General features: G+C 44.3%; 1 protein-coding gene across 4 annotated transcripts in view; it reads left to right on the top strand.

Annotated features, from left to right (window-relative positions):
• The window catches only part of ACER2 (alkaline ceramidase 2), a 52,773-nt gene that overhangs the window by 29,313 nt on the left and 8,660 nt on the right, over window positions 1–14,800 (top strand). For 2 of the 4 annotated variants that reach the window (XM_050761341.1, XM_050761340.1), the window contains 3 exons: window positions 6,217–6,354; window positions 7,041–7,162; window positions 14,218–14,355. In XM_050761341.1, the coding sequence (XP_050617298.1) occupies window positions 6,217–6,354; window positions 7,041–7,162; window positions 14,218–14,355 (398 nt within the window). The remainder of the gene's footprint in view (window positions 1–6,216; window positions 6,355–7,040; window positions 7,163–14,217; window positions 14,356–14,800) is intronic. The other 2 variants (XM_050761342.1, XM_050761344.1) reach the window with 2 other exon arrangements.

Below are 14,800 nucleotides of genomic sequence, written 5' to 3'. Positions count from 1 at the left end.
GGGTTCTTGAGGTAGGGGGAATGTTGTTTGAGCAGGAAAGAAGAAAATGGGGTGATGACATTGGTAGTTAAAGCTTACCAACTTTAATAATGAAAACAGGGCCTGTTGAGGTGGTGCACGCCTGTAGTCCCAGCCACTCAGGAAGCTGAGGCAGGAAGATTTCTTGAGCCCAGGAGCTTGAGCCCAGCCTGCGCAACACAGTGAAACCTCATTTAAAAAAATAGAAAAAATAATGAAAACACATTGTGAGGCAGAGTTGTCTGTGACTGTTGGGAGTTTTTCATCACCAGCAGCCTGCAGCATTTCTCTGGGGAAGATGTGATGATATAGCCACTCTGTCCTCCTCTGGAGGCACTGGATACCATATGTGTATATATCCCTGGCTTTGGAAACAGTCCGGGTTGAATCCTAGCTTTACAACTTGCTAACTGTATGACTTGTCTTGACTCTATTTCCTTGTCTATAAAATTAAGTAAACAATAGTGTTCATCTTTGAGACGATCCTGTAGTGCATTTAGCATAATACTAAGCAACACGGAGAGGGCTCAGTCAAAGTTAGCTTTCCTGACAGCCTGGGGCATGGAGAGGAGAGTTCTGCCTGGCATTTCTGAGATATACATATAAGTTGATGGAGATAACGGACATTGAAAATTTTAATGAGCAAAGAAATAAAAGGTGCATGTTAAGGAAAAAGTAAAGATTTCAACTCTATTTGCACATCTTCAATTTTCCAGTGACCAGGGAGGGCAAAAAGGCCAAGCCCCTTTACATGTACTTCACTCCCCATGACATGGGACAGGTGGCAGCTCTGCAGTGGAAGTGGCAGACCAGACCAAAAAAATCATGTCAAAATCAGGATTTCTGTAGATCAAGGATTTCTGGTTTATCTGCCTGAACTTACCAAATAGTAAACAAATTATCTCCTTTTCTTTCTTTCTCCCTTCCCTCCCTTCCCTCCCTCCCTCCCTCCTGTCTGTCTGCCTGCCTGCCCCTCCCTCCCTCTGTCCCTCCCTTCCTTCCTTTTTTCTTTTCTTTTCTTTTTTCTTTTTCTTTTCTTCTTGATCTAGACTTTGCTGGAATATTCTTTTTTATTTCTTTCTTTTTTTTTTGAGACAAGAGTTTCACTCTTATTGCCCAGGCTGGAGTGCAGTAGCGCAATCTCGGCTCACTGCAACCTCTGCCTCCCAGGTTCAAGCGATTCTCCTGCCTCAGCCTCCTGAGTCGCTGGGATTCGAGGCGCATGCCACCACATGTGGCTGATTTTTGTGTTTTTGGTCGAGACGGGGTTTTGCCATGTTGGTCAGGCTGGTCTTGAACTCCTCACCTCAGGTGATCTGCCCGCATTGGCCTCCCAAAGTGCTGGGATTACAGGCGTGAGCCACCACATCTGGCCTTAGCTGGAATATTCTAAACACACATTAAAAATCATTTTAATATGAGATTTTTGGAGAAGTGACAGTAGAGTGTGGTGGCTAAGTGAGTTTGGATTAGGCAACATGGCTTTGAATAACAATTCACTTAAAAAAAAAAGGCTCTGGGACCGCATTTTGCTTGTCCGTAAAGTGGAGATGACAAAAGTATCTTCCTGATGCGGTCAGAAATACATGAGAAAAGTGCATAAGGTACAATGGCTCACACAGAGTAAAGACTCAATAGGTTCTGGTGGTTATTATGAATGGCTTATGGACAAGTGGTTCTTTTTTTTTTGTTTTTCTGTTTTTTGTTTGTTTGTTTGTTTGTTTTTGAGATGAAGTCTTGCTCTGTCGCCCAGGCGAGAGCAGTGGTGTGATCTTGGCTCACTGAAACCTCTGCCTCCTGGGTTCAAGCGATTCTCCTGCCTCATTCTCCCAAGTAGCTAGAATTACAGGCACCTGCCACCACGCCCAGCTAATTTTTGTATTTTTAGTAGAGACAGGGTTTCACCAGATTGGCCAGGCTGGTCTCGAACTCCTGACCTCAAGTGATCCGCTTGCCTTGGCCTCACAAAGTGCTGGGATTACAGGCATGAGCCACTGTGCCTGGCCTGAATTTTTTATTGATATGTAATAGTTGCACATATTTTATATAGGGAAATTATTAATGTTCATTATGTCAGTGGGATATAAATGTTGGATTTATGGAAAAAAAAACTTTCTTTCATCTTGCCTAGAATGTCCTGAGACTCTTCAGGACATATACTCAATTGTTGATGGTTATTAATAATTTTTAGATATTTTTATTTTGAGAAAAAAATGAGAACAAGGAACTATTGTAGGCTAATTGTATCTATTTTGTTTTGTTTTGTTTTTTGGAGACAGGATCTCACTCTGTTGCCCAGGCTGGAGTGCAGTGGCACAATCACAGCTCACTGCAACCTCTGGCTCCTGTGCTCACGTGATCCTCCTACCTCAGCCTCCCAAGTGACTGGGACCACAGCTGCCTGTCACTGCACCTGGCTAATTTTGGTTTTTTTTTTTTGTAGAGACAAGGTTTTATCGTGTTACCCAGGCTGGTCTCAAATCCTGGGCTCAAGAGATCCTCCCACCTTGGCCTCCCAAAGTGCTGGGATAACAGGCATGAACCACTGTGCCCAATCTTGTATCCACTTCTTAAATAATTTATTCTTCTGTAGTTTTTATGATTTTTTCTTTAGAAAATATCAGGACAGCCTTCAGTTTATAATCTACTTAATTTTTCGAATCTTGAACAGCAAGGGAGCAGTCTGGGATCTGCCCGCCCTGCTAGCATTCTTGCTGGATGACTTGAGGCTGGAATCTTAAACTCTCTGGGCCTTAGTGCTTTAGTTATAAAATAACAGGGTTGAACTACCCCTCTGAGGTCCCTTTCATGACCAAATGCTATAGTGCTGTGACTATCAAGGGCTGGCTGTTCTAAATAGATTAAGTTTTGGTAGCTTATAGCAGTAGATCTTAACCAGGGACATTTCCAATTCCTATGCGACATTTAGAAATCTTGTGGACATGTTTTTGGTGGTCATTATGATGGGAGGTTTTATCATCTATAAATTTTATTTCATTTCAGAAATGAAATTACCACTGCTTTAAAGTGTAGCCAGTGATAGTGGTTTTCAAGCCTATACCCTGTGTCCCTTTTTACTTTGGTAAAAAAGCCAATGATAGTAGTTTTCAAGCCTGAAAACAAAGTTTTACTTTGGTAAAAAAGGACACAGGATATAGGCTTGAAAACCACTACTTTAAAGGGTAGTTAATGATAACAGTAGCAGCTTTACTATGAAAATATTTTGATGATGGTACTGGGTTATTAGATTTTGGATTACAGAATACAGGAAGCAGTGGTGCTAAGGGTTTCCTGACCTTGGGTTTCAGTGTGAGACCCTAACGGGCTGGAAAGTGGAAAACAGGACCAGAGGCTGTCATCAATCACAGTTTAGAAAAACACCCTGTTAGGGCCTCTTACTCCTGGATCTTTCTAGCTCTCTTGTACCCAGGGCCTCTGTTGACTCTGGGGTCTGCTGGGCTGGCTGGCTGTCTTTCTGCTGCCCACATGGCCTCTGTTTACTTCTCCCAGCTGTTTGTGTTCACAGGATGTCTTTGTTGGCCTGCACATTCCTGTACACCTTCTGGACCTGACATGGGGAGTCGTCTGCAGATGACCTCTCTAAAGAAAGCATGTTTTGCAGCTGGGTGCAGTGGCTCATGCCTGTAATCTCAGCACTTTGGGAGGCTGAGGTCAGGAGTTTGAGACTAGCCTGGCCAGCATGGTGAAACCCCATCTCTACTAAAAATACAAAAATTAGCTTAGTGTGGTGGTGGGCGCCTGTAATCCCAGCTACTTGGGAGGCTGAGGCAGGAGAATCGCTTGAACCCAGGAGGCGGAGGTTTCAGTGAGCTGAGATTGTGCCACTGCTCTCTAGCCTGGGTGACAGAGTCAGACTCTGTCTAAAAAAAAAACAAAAACAAAACAACAACAACAACAAAAACCCATTTTTTTTTAAGCTTACTGCCTTTAAACCATTTGGCAGTACTCTGTGGAGCCTTTGGTGATTGCAACAGCAGCTCAGTCACATTTTCCCTGAGAGTATGATATCAACAACAATAATATTATTTAAAGTAGTATTTATTTTTAAAATGATGGTAAGGATAATAGTAATAATGAATTTTGTTAGCACATAACATGTACCAGGCACTGTGTTAATGCTTACAAGAACACTATGAGGCAGAGCGTCTTAATTTTTATGTGGGAAAGGCTCAAAGAGTTGAGTTACTTGCCAAAGGTCTCACAGCTGCTAAGTAATGCAAGCAGGATTTGAATGCATATCGGTCTCACTGGAACACCTATGCCTTGAATCACTCTGTTGCCCTCTCTGACCTGTGCCTAGTTCTTAAACCACTGGGTACAGAGAGGTGATGCACTCTGGACATTTCTGATTATGTGTTTATCCTAACGAAAAGGCCAAATTGCCTTAGCATGTGTCAAACCCAGTGGAAGAGTTCTTGTGGGTCCCCAAGGGCCCTGCACGTGATGGCTGTGGGCCGTCACCCTGAGGCTGGAGCAGGCGGCCTTTCCTCCAGTAGATGAAGGACACCAGCCGAGGCCAGGAGAAAAACATGCCTCTCCTGAGGATTAGCTGCCTGGAGCCTTTCCCACATATATTTTTTCCTCTGGTAGAAGTTCAGAGCTATAATTCCTGTTCATTCCAGTCTGAAAGTTGGCAGCTTGATCAATGATTTCCTGTGCCTTGATGATGAATGGCTTTCCTATTTAAAAGATAAATTTGTATTTTGAGGGTTCAATGCCCTTTAATTTCTTTATAATGGAATTTCATTCAAATTGGCTTCCTAACTGTGACCTGTTCCAGGGGCTCTTGGCCAAAGTAAATTGTGCTAATGAGGAATAACAGAAACTTCAGGAAAATCATGTACTCCTAAATTTAAGTCATGAATGAGGCCTTGGAAATCGTCTCGTCCAGCCTTTTCGTTTTACAGATAAGGAAATGGGTCCCAGGGAGTAAAAAAAGCATGTCTAGGATCACGTCGCCACTTCTGGCTCTTTCTACTGAAATGACCTCCACTGAGGGGTGTGAAGATAGTATCAATTATTTGTCTAAGACTTGTCATTTCAAAAACTTGTCCATGTAGATTCTAGTGCATACTAGACTTGTAGGTTGTCAGTAAATATAGATTATTTTTTCTTAGTCTATTGAAATTTTTTCTTAAAACTTTTTTTTGGGTGTGCTAGACACATAGGATAATTTTTCTTTTAAACTAGGATGCTGTATGATTTGTGAATGGTCTGTGTTTTACTTATGAAAGTTATACATGTTCACTTTGTAGAACAGAGGGTGACAAACTACATCCCGTGGGCCAAAAGGGTTCTGTTTTGCACATCAGGTTTTATTGGCTCCCAGCTGTGCCCATTCATTTACTTATTCTCTGTAATGACAGAGTTGAGTAGCTGTGGCAGAGACCTTAGAACCTGTAAAACCTATATATATGTGTGTGTGTGTGTGTGTATATGTGTGTATGTATATATGATTTATTAAATATAATTGATGTTTAATATGATTACACATATTTATTAATGCATATATTTAATTATATATTTATACTTATATATAACCATATAGTTACACTATATTTAGATATGTATAATATAGTTATATATAATATAACTATATACTATATATTCTTTATCTACGCATATATAAAAACATGTATTTAATTTAAAATATATATATATATATAATTTATTTTATTTTTAGGTTATAGCTTACTGTAACCTCAAACTCCTGGGCTCAGGCCACCCTCCCACTTTGGCCTCCCAAAGCACTAGGATTACAGATGTGAGCCACCATACCTAGCCCAAACCCAAAAATCCTTTATAGAAAAAAATTGCTAAACCCTGCTGTAGAACATCTGAAAAAATACAGAGAAATTGAACATCTAAAAAAATACAGAAAAATCGCATGAAGAAAACAGTTATCCATATCTCACCCTCAATGATGTAGGTTGACTGTAATTTTACCATTCTCATGGCTAAATATTTTGAAAATCTCTGACTATTTCCTAAGGATAAGTTCCTTGAAGTGGAATTCCTAAGCCAATGAGTGTGAGTGGCTTTTTGAACCTTGGTACTTAGCACAGAATTTCGTTTCAGCCTGCATTTCTGGCAATGCCTGTACCTTGCTAACATTAAACAAACAAACAAACAATAATTCCTTTTCTAATGGATTTGGTTTTGTTTTCATGGATTCAGGGGCAGGTTCAAGGTGGTGGTCTGTGTCCTGTCTGCAGTTACGACGTGCCTGGCATTTGTCAAGCCTGCCATCAACAACATCTCTCTGATGACCCTGGGAGTTCCTTGCACTGCACTGCTCATCGCAGAGCTAAAGAGGTAGGTGCCGTCATTCCTGCCTACCCTTTAGCTGTCCCTGTGCTAGGAAAACACCAGCTCAGGGCTTCTTTGGTGTCCTGCAGCCGAAGAAGAGTTTTATTCCTCATGAAGAGTTAGTTGCTGGCTGTTGGATGGAAGTAGGTTTGATGGTTTGGTTCAAAATGCTAATAATCTCATTTTTAGTAAGAGGGGAGCAGCTGTTTTGCAGATGCAGTGCATCCTACTGATCACAAGCTAGCTTACCAGGACCATCTCAGCGCCTAGACCAGGCTGTCTAGACTTAATTCTGTAGAAAAGAAAAGTCCTAGAGAGGTTATTGCATTCACACACAGAAGGAAAAAGAGAAAGGGGGCAGGGAAAATGAGTTTGTATCTATAAGAAAATATGCACGTCAGGTGGACTGCAGTTGACTATGATACTTTCTTTGAGGCTTAGTGTCTCATTTACAATCTATTAGGCAAGGGTTTTGCTCTTTGCACTAGCATTTTCCTTTGGGAACTTGTGTACTCAGAGTTCAGGTAGATATCCAGAAACATTTTCGTTTAGCGCTTCTTGGTACATCATTGTCCTCTTCTAGACCCAACTGAAGTACATCTAATCACTGCCCTTATTTTAATGCTCTTTTGAAAACACTTCTTTTTATTTCCAGCCATTTAAAAAATGCTTTTTTTTTTTTTTTTTTTGAGATGGAGCCTCGCTCTGTCATCCAGGCTAGAGTGCAGTGTCACATTCTCGGCTCACTGCAACCTCTGCCTCCTAGGTTCAAGCAATTCTCCTGCCTCACCCTCCCAAGTATCTGGGATTACAGGTACCTGCCACCACACCTAGCTCGTTTTTGTATTTTCAGTAGAGATGGGGTTTTGCCATGTTGGCCAGTCTGGTCTTGAGGTTGGGGTGAGGGTAGAGTTAGAGCGGGGATGTAGGGAGGTGGTAGGGGAGACAGAAAAGGGAATGACTACTAATAAGTAAGGGCTTCGTATTTGAGTGTTGGAAAAATTATAAAATAAGATTGTGGTAATGGGTTGAAGATACCAAAACACACTGACCTGTACATTTTTTTTTTTTTTTTAAGATGGAGTCTCACTCTGTTGCCCAAGCTAGAGTGCAGTGGCACAATGCTCACTGCAACCGCCACCTCCTGGGTTCAAGCAATTTTCCTGCCTCAGCCTCCTGAGTAGCTGGGACTACAGGTGCCTACTAACATGCCTGTCCAATTTTTTGCATTTTAGTAGAGACAGGGTTTCACCATGTTGCTCAGGGTGGTCTCGAACTCCTGAGCTCAGGCAGTCTGCCTGCCTTGGCCTCCCAAAGTGCTAGGATTACAGGCGTGAGCCACCGCACCTGACTTGAACTGTGCACTTTAAATAGGGGAATTTTATGATATGTGAAGTATACCCCAATAAAGCTATAAACAAAGCTATAAACAAAACAAAAACCCTCAGAACCTGCCCAGGTGATTCTGCGTGGTGGAATCATGTCTGGCCAACATGGTGAAACCCCATCTCTGCTAAAAACACAAAAAATTAGCTGGGTGTGGTGGCAGATGCCTGTAATCCCAGCTACTCAGGAGACTGAGGCAGGAGAATCACTTGAATCCAGGAGGCGGAGGTTGCGGTGCGTGGAGATCACGCCATTGCACTCCAGCCTGGGCAACACAGCAAGACTCCATCTCAAAAAAAAAAGCTCCCTCTATTCCTCACCTCTCATTTACTCATTTGCTCTTCAACTCTTGCCAATCTGGCTTCTGCCCCTACTTCGATACCCAAATCCCTCTCTGTAGGCTATACACCCAGTGATCAGTTTTCAGCCCCCCTGTCTCTTATGTGTTATTCTCTCAGCTGCTTGCCCAATTAGTTCTCCTCCCCATGGTTGAAATGTTCTTCGCCATGGCTCCTGTGATAGCACATCCTCCTGGATTTCCCATTACCTCTCGGCAGCTCCTTTTCAGTTTCTTGCGTAGACTGCTACTTTTCTACACAGCTTTGCATGTAGGACTCCCTTAAGGTGCACCCTCAACTCCCTGCTTGCTATGGTCTGAATGTTTGTGTCTCCCCTGAATTCATATGTTGAAATACTAATTAATAAGGTGATGATATTAGGAGGTGGACCTTTTGGAAGGTGATTAAGTCAGTGGGGGTAGAGCCCTCATACATGGGATTAGTGGTCTTATAAAAGAGGCCCCAGAGAGCTGCCTGGGCCCTTCTACCATATGAGGATACAGCGCTAGAAGGTGTGATCTATAAGGAATGGCCCTCACCAGACACTGATTCTGCTGGCACCTTGATCTCAGACTTCCCAGCCTCCAGAACTATGAGAAACAAATGTCTGTTTTTATCAGCCACCCAGTATACAATGTTTTGTTACAACAGCCTGCATGGATTAAGACACTGTTTTTCTCCCTTTATATGTCCCCCTGAAAGATCTCTTCTACTTCTGTGGCTTTAATTCTCTTACATATGCAGATGACTCCTAAACTTATGTCTCCAACCCAGTCCTTCCTCTTAACTCTACTATTATGTGTCGAGCTGCCTACCTAACCTAATTCCATGTATCTTGGGCATCTCAAATTCAACTTGTCCAAACACAGATTCCTGATCTGCCTTTTCTAGCTCTGGTTCTCTTCATCATATTTCTAGTTGCAGAAAAGGGGAGCACCATTTACCCAGTTACTCAAGCCTGACATCCTCTTCCTTCCCCACACATGCCATTTGAGCACATTTTTCTTTTTTTTTGGGACAGACTCCTACTCTGTTACCCAGGCTGGAGTGCAATGGCATGATCTCAGCTCACTACTACCTTTGCCTCCTGAGTTCAAGCGATTCTCCTGCCTCAGCCTCTCAAGTAGCTGAGACCACAGGCACACGCCACCATGCCCGGCTAATTTTTTATATTTTTAGTAGAGATGGGGCTTCACCATGTTAGCCAGGAAGGTCTCGATCTCCTGACCTGATGATCTGCCCTCCTCGGCCTCCCAAAGTGCTGGGATCACAGGCATGCATGAGCCACGCGCCCAGCCCCGAGCACAGTCATTTTTCTACCAGTCGATGTTGCAGTGAAGATGAAGTTCCAAATCCTTGACATGCTCCAGCCTTCCCCTGTGAGCTGATCGCTCCCACAAGAAGCTCCTCTGCCTTCCATCCTCAGCCATTCTGACCTTCTGTGTCTTCCGTGGACCCTGTACCTGTCAGCCCTAGGCCCTTCCTTATTTATGCAGTCCCTTTTTTTGGCCCTCTTGCTTGGCTAACTTCTACTCATCCTTCAGATTGGGCTGAACTATTTATATGCTGTTCCAGGACCCTGAACTTCTTTATTGCACCCATATTGATTGTAATTAGATTATTTGTATTGTTTTGTTTGGTGTCTGTCCCCTCTGCTGGACATCGACTCCACGTGGGCAGGGATGGGGTCTCTTTGTTCACTGCTGTGTCCCAGTTACCACACCAGTTCCCAGCCAGGAAAAGAAAAGAAAGAAAAGATGGTTGTTTCCCTACTTTGGTAAAATACCCAGACAAAAGGATGCCCTTATCGCTCTTGCACCTCTTTCCTGAATCTTCCCTGGTTATCACCCGCGATGATGTTATGTCTGAGCTGAATGTTTCTCACTGCATGCTCGTTTGCTCAGAGGAAATAGAGGAGGAATGGTTTTCTCACTTTCTCTTTCTCTTTAGCCTTTCTTCCTAAGGCTTGTTTCTAGTCATTTCTTGTAATCAGCTTCCTGAGAAGTATTTGCATTGTCTTTTCTGACCTCTCCCTCACACCATGAGAAAACAGAAGTTTATGCTGATTTTGGGTCATGACCTGACACTGAAATTGGTGGTGTTAAGTACATTGCCGAGTAACTCAGATACATTTATAATATTGTAAAAAATACTTTTTCTGATTATAGGAGTGATTTTTTGTTAAGAAAAATTTGAGAATACAATCAAGGGTCAAGAAGAAAAGAAATGGTAGACATTCCTCTCAAGATTTTTCTTTTTTTTTTTTTTTTTTTTTTGAGACAGAGTCTTGCTCTGTGGCCCGGGCTGGAGTGCAGTGGCCGGATCTCAGCTCACTGCAAGCTCCGCCTCCCGGGTTCACGCCATTCTCCTGCCTCAGCCTCCCGAGCAGATGGGACTACAGGCGCCCGCCACCTCGCCTGGCTAGTTTTTTGTATTTTTTAGTAGAGACGGGGTTTCACCGTGTTAGCCAGGATGGTCTCGATCTCCTGACCTCGCGATCCGCCCGTCTCAGCCTCCCAAAGTGCTGGGATTACAGGCTTGAGCCACCGCGCCCGGCCAAGATTTTTCTATTGTAGAATAAGGTCTTGCTGTACATATGATTTTTGTCCCCCACTTTTCACTTCACATTGATATTTTGATAAAAGCCCTGAAAAATTGGAGCGAAACCGAACGGACCACCCCCGGTTAGGTTTGGACAAACCCCGAGTGCAAATAAGGCTGGTCAGCAGCTTTTAGCAGGACCTGCTTCCTCTAGAAGCAGAGAAAGGAAGAGTAACAGACTGCCCTGAGACCAGGGTCTACAGAGCCCGGCTCCTGCCTCATACATGCTAAGCCTGCCCTGTCCTGGCGCTTGCAGTGACTAATGGCCGGACATGCTGCCTCTCAGTTGATACCCTCCATGCAGGACATCTCCAGCACCTTGCTCTCTGTTCTGGTGTGTTCCTTAAGCCAAACTTTCTAGGTTTAATTGCATTGGATGTTCATGGATCCTCATGTCCCAGACTAATTGTCTATATATTTGTTGATATTTGTTCTTGACTATTTTCATTTTATTTTTTAAATTCAAGGCAAGATGCTTATTTATTTTGTATTTTATAGTGCCTAGCATAGAATTTGATGCCCAATCAATACTTTTGTTTTTTTTCTCCGAGATGGGGTCTCGCTCTATCGCCCAGGCTGGAGTGCAGTGGCACTGTCTCAGCTCACTGCAACCTCTGTCTCCTGGGTTCAAGTGATTCTCTTGCCTCAGCCTCCCGAGTAGCTGGGACTACAGATGCATGCCATCATGCCCGGCTAATTTATTGTGTTTTTAAAAATTTAATTTAATTTTAATTTTTTATTTTATTTATTTATTTTTTTGAGACAGAGTCTTGCTCAGTCGCCCAGGCTGGAGTGCAGTGGCGCGATCTTGGCTCACTGCAAGCTCTGCCTCCCGGGTTCACGCTATTCTCCTGCCTCAGCCTCCAGAGTAGGTAGGATTACAGGTGCCTGCCACCACGCCCAGCTAATTTTTTTTTTGTATTTTTAGTAGATACGGAGTTTCACCATGTTAGCCAGGATGGTCTCGATCTCCTGACCTCGTGATCCCCTGGCCTTGGCCTCCCAAAGTGCTGGGATTACAGGTGTGAGCCACTGCGCCTGGCCGATAACCTTAAATAATCTAAAAATAATGTTCTGCCCAAATTACAAATTACCAAATTAGAGTCCAGTTATTCATAATTTTATCCATTAATTCAGGGAGCATTTAACAGTGCCTGGCAGAGTTGCCAGGCATGGAGTATGCATTAGTGAATAAAACAGGGGTAGTTCCTCTTGTCATTGGGCTTCTAGGCTGGTTTGTTTGTTTGTTTGTTTGTTTATTTATTGAGATGGAGTCTCACTCTTGAAGCTCAGGCTGGAGCAGTGGCGCGATCTGAGCTCTCTGCAACCTCTGCAACCTGGGTTCAAGCAATTCTCCTGTCTCAGCCTCCCAAGTAGCTGAGATTACAGGCGCGTGCCACCACCCCTGGCTAATTTTTGTATTTTTAGTAGAGATGGGATATCACCACGTTGGCCAGGCTGGTCTCCAACTCCTGACCTCAAGCGATCCACCCATCTTGGCCTCCCAAAGTGCTGGGATTACGGGGGTGAGCCACTGCTCCCGGCCTCTAGGCTAGTTTAATACCAGATGTTACACAGATAATCCATAGTTTCAGCTTGTGATGAGAGTTATGAAGGAACATGGCGGGGTGCCCTGAGAGTGCACTAAGGCAGGGGTGTCGGCTCTTTTGGTTTCCCTGTGCCATACTGGAAGAAAAATTGTCTTAGGCCACACATAAAATATACTAATGATAGCTGATGAGCTAAAAAAAAAAAAAAGTCACAGAAAAAAATCTGATAATGTTTTAAGAAAGTTTATGAATTTGTGTTGGGCCTCATTCGAAGCCGTCCTGGTCAGCATGCAGCCTGTGGGCCACGGCTTTGGACAAGCTTGCATCACGGGGAGACCTATAGTCTGGCATGGAGTAGCTGGCATGGAGTGTCAGAAGAAGCCTGGAGACTGAGCCCTGGAGAGAAGGAGAGGGTGGGTCAAGGTGAGGAGATGAGCTCTTTTTGAGAGGGAACCAGCCCAAAGGCGAGGCTTTCAAGGTAGAGAGGTGAGCAGAAGTGAGAAATGGAAATTGTTACCTCTTTGTTTTAGTAACTGGGAATGTAAGTCTTCCTGTGTCATGGGCCTCTATTCTTTCTAAAAACTTCAAGGGATGCCTTTAGCCTTCCTACAAGAGTATTTTGGTTTGTTTTTGAGCAGGTCTTTCTGAACCTGTCCCACTTTTATTGATGCTTTCGCTGATGTTTCTGAAAGGCAGCTGGGAAGGGCACTAGGCAGTGAGGCTTTTAACACCTGTCTGTGGGTTCAACAAATAGAAATTAAGCTGATTCTCAATTGCAGATGTTGTGTTGTATTCTGAGTCCTGTAGGAGATCTTGACTGATGCAGGAGTGGTCCCCTCGGGGAAGAAGGACCCTCAGCCACCAGCTGCCTCCAGGCATTCCTCCCCAGGGATAGAAGTCACCCACTTTATGAGCAAGACTTTAACAAGGAAAGAAGACAGCAATTGAAATTTTCGTTGAGCTGTTAGGATTTGTTTCAGAAAACCATTTTGTCCCAGTGTGTATAATAACTTATTCTTTCATTCAACACATGTTGTGTGCCTTCTGTGTCTGGCATGTTTCCAGGTGCTGGGATACGGCAGTAAACAGCTTCCATGTCAGTGGATAAACATACACTGGAAACATATAAGTGAAACACAGCGGGTGTCAGGGAGGTTATAATCACTACCGAGAAAATTAAAGGAGGGAAGGAGGCCTTAGGGAGAGTCACTTGGGAGGTGGAGACAGGTGTTGCAATTGTTAAAAATAGCATCAGGAAAAGGCTTACTGAGTGACATTTGAGCAAAGATTTGTATCTAGGGGAAGAGCATTCCAGGCAAGAGGGCACAGTGTGTGCTATGGTCTTGCAGGAACATGTTTGGGATATTTGCGGAACAGCACAAATCCTGCAGTGGCTTGAGTACAGGCAGGGAGAGGGAAGAGTACCTAAGAGAGGAGGTGAAGGGGAAGAGGGAAGATCATGCATCCAAGGCCTTGTGGCCGCTGTGAATACTTTGGCTTTCCCTCTGGTTAAACCGGAAGATGCTGGAGGCTGTTAAATTGGCTGTAAGGGCAAGGGTGGAAGGAGACTGATGAGATGGTGGTAGCGTGGATCTAGAGGGAGGTGTTGGAAAAAGGTCAGGTTTGAGATATTTTGAAGGGAGAGCTGATGGACTGGATGTGGGCTGTCTGAGGAGGAGAAGGACTGGGAGAGCAATAGGTTATGGACTTGTTAAATTTAGATCCATATTAGGGTGCTCATGTCAAAAACGTAGTTGGGTGTATGAGTCTGGAGTCAGGCGAGAAGCCTGGGTGGGAAGGGTGTCTGTAAGCCATCTGTGTACATATGGTATTTACATCCATGAGACTGTGGAGTGACTGTGTGTTGGGTAAGAACTTCAGTGCCAAGGGGTTGTAGGCATGAGAGGAACCAGCGAAGGAGACAGAGGAAAGGTGGCCGGCGAGGAGGTAGAGACCAGTTCTGACGGTGAGTGACCTTCTGGACCCCCATGCAGATGTGACAACGTGCGTGTGTTTAAGCTGGGCCTCTTCTCGGGCCTCTGGTGGACCCTGGCCCTGTTCTGCTGGATCAGTGACCGAGCTTTCTGCGAGCTGCTGTCGTCCTTCAACTTCCCCTACCTGCACTGCGTGTGGTAAGCCCCTGCTAATGGGGAGGTGGCTGGGGACAGGTGTGTTTGCGCTTGCTGTTGGGCTCTGTTCACCCTGCAGGTGGTGCACAGGTGTCCTGGGGGTTGCTGGCTTCCTTCTCTCCTCAGGTGGACTGTCAGATGGTTCAGAAGCCACTGAAAGTTCACTTTGTAAAAAGCTGAATTGACTCCAGGGAGCAGGCTTAGCTGGAACAAAAGGCCTGATTGTCATGCTTAGGTCTGCAGTTTCTTACCTCTAACTCCATCATTAAAGCCTAAAGGAGCTTGAGAACTGAACCTGTAACCTGAGCTCTAGCTAGGTGTTAGGGGAGGGGAGAGGTAGGGGAAAGCTGGGGAAAGAGGTGATGTGAGGGCTGGGAGTGTCCTCAGTAGGAACCCCACCTTTAGGGTCTGAGTGACCAAGTGAAAGGAGGGGCCGCACAGGCCATTT

This window comes from Macaca thibetana, chromosome 15 (assembly GCF_024542745.1).
Source record: "Macaca thibetana thibetana isolate TM-01 chromosome 15, ASM2454274v1, whole genome shotgun sequence".
Classification (NCBI taxonomy): domain Eukaryota; kingdom Metazoa; phylum Chordata; class Mammalia; order Primates; family Cercopithecidae; genus Macaca; species Macaca thibetana.
The sequence above is the reverse complement of the archived record's forward strand: the minus strand, read 5'-3'. Positions and strand labels throughout refer to the sequence as shown.